The 5,169-nt window shown below is 37.5% G+C and overlaps 1 protein-coding gene across 1 annotated transcript; it reads left to right on the top strand.

Moving 5' to 3' along the window:
• Positions 1–3,664: 3,664 nt before the first annotated feature.
• LOC141673845 (uncharacterized) lies at positions 3,665–4,338 on the top strand. Its single transcript, XM_074480576.1, has 2 exons — positions 3,665–3,935; positions 4,040–4,338. The coding sequence occupies exons 1-2, from the start codon at positions 3,665–3,667 to the stop codon at positions 4,336–4,338; spliced, it is 570 nt and encodes a 189-aa protein (XP_074336677.1).
• The last annotated feature ends 831 nt before the right edge of the window (positions 4,339–5,169 follow it).

Raw genomic sequence — 5,169 nt, 5'->3', positions numbered from 1 at the left:
GCGAATATCGAGTCGATTTCGATTTTAAAAATTATTTTTAACCTAGAATGACTATGTGACTTATGTGCTTTGTGAATTATATGGTTAATTGAGTCTTAATTGCTAATAATTATTATACAGTACATAATACGCGAATGGGTAGATGATAAGGGCTATGTGAAGTCAGTTTGAGACGCGATTAAAGTGCGAGATGACTAAATAAGTCTATTTTCTTTGATAGAAGCAAAGCCAACAAGGCAGAGCAAGCTGGTGAAAGAGAAAGGTGATACACTCGGAGTAAATCACGTGAAAGACAAGTTTTTCCCCTATTCTAAATTCAGAATAGTGAATTATTTTAGATTCTTACCGTAATTGCTCACTTATAGTTCCTGTTCATGAACACTGTTACACAATTATTATTCCTTTGTTCATATTTCATTTTGATTCCTGATTTCTCCTAATTTGTTGAATCCTCTATTCATACTCCAATAGTTATACATATATATACATAGATCTTGGTATATTCTGATGTTGGGATATATCAAAGTATACCGATTGTTCTGGTTGCTCACCGATGTTCTGGATGGTGATGATTGGGATCAGGTATACACTTGATCCTAAGGACCGGAAACTAACCAGATCCTTGTGTTGGGCCGTAGAGCCTGGGATCCGAATGAATCTATACATTGAGGTATTGATCTGCACTGTATCTTGGCTGATCAGTAGGATATAGGTACAAAATTGTGTCCAGTTAGTTCATTGATAGTAGCCGATAGTGGCCTTCATTCTTTTCTTGCGAGGTTATATCTCTGCAGATGTAACCAAATTATCGGTTCATTTAGCTTATTATAACATTGCTTATATAGTAAGGACTTGTTGAGAAACTTATGGCTCACCCCCTTTTTGTTGTTATTCACCTTATTGTTTTCAGTTAAGAAGGAAAATGAAACCTATCAGGACTCGAGTGGTAAAGAAACGAGTCAAGCTACGAGACCCTCTCATACCAAAGGTGTTGATTCCGATCCAGGAAGAAAGCTTTGAGTTTCCTGAGCAGGTGTAGTGTAGATAGTTAATAAGTGTGTTTGAATAAAGAAAATATGTAGTTAAAAATCGTTAGATAATGGATTGTAATAAAGAGAGTTTTGTGTGAGAATTTAAATTGGATTGTAATAAAAGTAGATTGTGGTTCTTGTTTTCATACTTCAACCTAAAAGGATCCTTGATAGTGATAAAGAGGTTATATATATATTTGTTTAATTATTATACAGGTTGTACATATTTGGTCATTAGCTAGTAACCCACAGACTTATATCCCGGTTTTGGAGGGCGTTACAGGTTTGGCATCAAAGCTGTAGGTTTGGTCCCTGAAAACAAGAACATTAGGATTAAGGTAAGATAGGAAGATCACATAAGATAGGAATAGGAGTGTTAGGGTTTAGATAAGTCTAGATTAGGAAGGTATAAGTTCTAGGAATGTTAAGTGACCCTTTTCTTTCCTTGTGGTATTATCAGATGGCATCATCAGCGTCATCCGAGAGGACTATGACTGGGCCAGCTGCACCAGCTATACCACAAGTGTCAGCATAGATGTTCCCACCACTTCCACCACCACCACTACCCCAGGAGCCAACACCATCAGCTCCTGAGGAGATCTCGGATCCCGTTGAGATGTTTGATCCTTTAGAGTTCTTTGAGCCGATGCTTCCACCTCCACTTCCGATAGAATATCAGTTTATACCAGAGATTGAGCCAGAGATTCCACCAGCAGTATTACCTCCTTTGCCTGTATATGCTCCAGAGCCAGAGGTGTTTCAGATGGCCCCGGTTGAAGGGATGGATGAGCACGACAGGGGATTATAGTTGGGTTTACCACAACAGGGTGTTGCAGGGATACCTAGGGTTCCATCACAGGAGTCTGTGGGACAGGTTGCAGAGCCACATGGTACCATATCATGAGTACAGTGTTGCGAGAGAGGATGTTTAGTATTGGAGATCACAGTGTAGAGAGATTATGGGTTTGTTTGACCAGAGATATAGAGGACCATTAGCTGCACTTCAGCCAGATTACATGATGAGGCAGAGACTTCAGTCGACAGTGTATAGTGATACCCTTGAGTTAGATGCTTTGATACATGATGGGCCACATTCTTATGCAGAGCATCACAGAGCTACCCATCGGGCACAGTCGGTTATTGAGATTCTCCGTGATGAGTTGAGGCGCATTCCGCCAGGGTTTTGATGACTAACAGCAGAAGACTAGTTGTTGTATTATATGTGATATATGTAGATAGATGGAGCATAGTATATTGTGATTAGATATGTATGTGTGTAATATCTAGTTTTGATGTGTATCAGTAGTAGCCATGACATATCTGACGTAGACCTTTTGTACCAAGAACTTACACCTGAGGCTGATGTCATATATATAAAATAAACTTTTTCAACCTTTCTTTTTATTTATTTAAATTCTAGTCTTTACAGTATTTACATTTATTTTATTGTTTTTACAGTTTTCCATATTTTAAATTTTGTTTAATTTAAAACAATGTACCATCATTATCATTCTAAACTTTAAAAATCATTTCAACTGATTGTTTAAATTTTGATAATTTAAACTTCTTGTTTTAATGTTAGTCAAATTGTTTTCTTTTCATCAGCCATTGTTTAAATTTCCTGTTTTAATACCAGACAAATTATTTCTTTATTTATTATCAACTGTGTAATAAATCATTAAAAAGAATTATTTATTTTTATTATCAGAAAAATGGCACCAAAAAGAAATACCAGAACTAAAACCTCCAACAGCAACTCCGAGGGACAGACTAGTGATACCATGAACCAAATGTTCCATCTGATGCAACAACAGATGGTAATGATGCAGTAGCAGATGCATCAATAGCAACAACAAATTCAACAACAGATGTTACAACAGCCATCTCGTCCTGAACCTCAGATACCACCAGTTGTGCCTGTTGTTACTTTTAAGAAGTTTCGGTCAGTTAAGCCTCCAGAATTTGAGGGTACAACGGATTCTATAAAAAGCCAAGGCTTGGTTAAAAGAAATGGAGAAAGCATTTGCGCTTGTGAAAGTTGGAGAGGACCAGAATACTGATTTTGCTAGCTATTTCCTGAAAGGAGAAGCAAATTATTGGTGGGAATCAAAGAAAGCTTTAGAGGGTGAAGATATTGTGACTTGGGATCGATTTATGAAATTATTTCTGGAGAAGTGTTTTCCTCGCTATATGAAGGACCATATGGAAATCAAGTTCTTGGAACTAAAGCAAGGGAATATGTCAGTAACTGAATACGAAGCCGAGTTTACTAAATTGGCTAGGTTTGTTCCAGAGCAAGTTGATACTGAAGAGAAACGAGCTAAGAGATTCCAACAGGGATTACAACCATGGATTCACAGCCGAGTGGCAGTTTTTGAATTGATGACTTATACCGTCGTGGTTCAGAAGCCATGATTATTGAAGAGAAAAGTGTAATGTCCCAAAAGGAAAAGAGGCAAGGAAATTTTCAGAACCGTTCTAACAGGAAGTCAGGATTTCAAGCTTGGAAAAATATGAATTTTAAAAGGACAGGACAAGGCAACCAGAGAGCAGGTAATCATTTCTAAGCTCCCAACCAGCATGGAATCATCAGACCCCCATTGACATACTGCAAAACTTGTGGTCAGAAACATATGGGTATTTGCAACAAGGAAAATGTGACATGCTTCAAGTGGAAGCAGAAAGGGCATTACTCCAATGAATGTCCAACGGGAAGAACAGAATTTACCTATTTTCAATGTGGAAGAAAAGAGCATGTTGCTAGGGATTGCAGAGGACCAGCTATGGCCGCTAGTGTTCCGAAAGTATTGGCATTACCTCCATCACCACAGCATACCCAGCCCGGAGCGAGAACTTTTAATATGATAATGAAGGAAGCTGTGCAGAGTCCTAGTGTGATTGCATGTATGCTTTCTGTGAATTCAATAGATGCAAAAGTATTGATTGATTCTGAAGCTACAAGATCTTTTATTTATGAAGAATTTATTGATAAAAAATATGTTGCGAAGTCCAACGATTAGGCGAGACGTTAATTATAAAATTAGCGAATGACGACCAAGTTCCTGTAGATCAAGTATGTACTGAGTGTGATATCGATATAGCCGGGCATCATTTCTCTGTCGACTTTATTCTTTTCAAGTTAGGAGAGTTTGATGTTATTTTAGGGATGGATTGGCTAGTTTGTCATAATACTCAGATCGATTGTGCGAATAAGAAAGTGAAACTCCGAACTATGAAAAATGCAACGGTAATGTTTAGGGGCGAGAAACAGGGAAATAAATATCTGACAATGATGCAGACTAAATGATTGTTACGACATGGATGTAAATTTTATCTATCTTATGTATTGGATACTGAGAAAGAATGTCCAAGGATAAAAGAAATTCCAGTTGTATGTGAATTTTCTGACATTTTTCCAGATGAACTTCTAGGATTACCGCCGGACCGAGAAATTGAGTTTACTATCGATTTAGCACAAGGTACAGAATCAGTTTCGAAGGCTCCGTAACAGATGACACCAGTTGAAATGAAAGAATTATTAACGCAATTACAAGATATTCTGGATAAAGAAATTATAAGACCCAGTGTGTCCCCATGGGGTGCACCGGTATTGTTTGTGAAGAAGAAAGATGGCAGCATGCGACTATGTATCGATTATCGGGAGCTAAATAAGCTGACTATTAAGATTAAATATCCTTTGCCACGGATCGACGATTTGTTTGATCAACTGAAATGAGCCGCATGGTTTTCCAAGATAGACTTGAGGTCGGGATACCATCAATTGAAGATCAAGGCTGAAGATATTCTTAAAACTGCTTTTCGTACCAGATATGGATATTATGAATTTCTCGTAATGGCATTTGGTCTGACTAACGCACCAGTAGCGTTCATGGATTTGATGAACAGGGTATTCAAGAGGTACTTGAATAAATTTGTGATTATATTTATTGATGACATCTTGATTTACTCGAAGACTGAAGAAGAACATGCCGAACATTTGAGAATTGCTTTGGAAATCCTAAGAAAGAAATAGCTTTATCCGAAGTTCTCGAATGCGAATTATGGTTAAAAGAAGTACAATATCTGGGCTATATCATTAGCATGGAAAGAATTAAAGTTGATCCAGCAAATATTGAAT

This window comes from Apium graveolens, chromosome 7 (assembly GCF_009905375.1).
Source record: "Apium graveolens cultivar Ventura chromosome 7, ASM990537v1, whole genome shotgun sequence".
Classification (NCBI taxonomy): domain Eukaryota; kingdom Viridiplantae; phylum Streptophyta; class Magnoliopsida; order Apiales; family Apiaceae; genus Apium; species Apium graveolens.
Note: the sequence above shows the minus strand (reverse complement) of the source record. Positions and strands in the feature narration are given on the sequence as shown.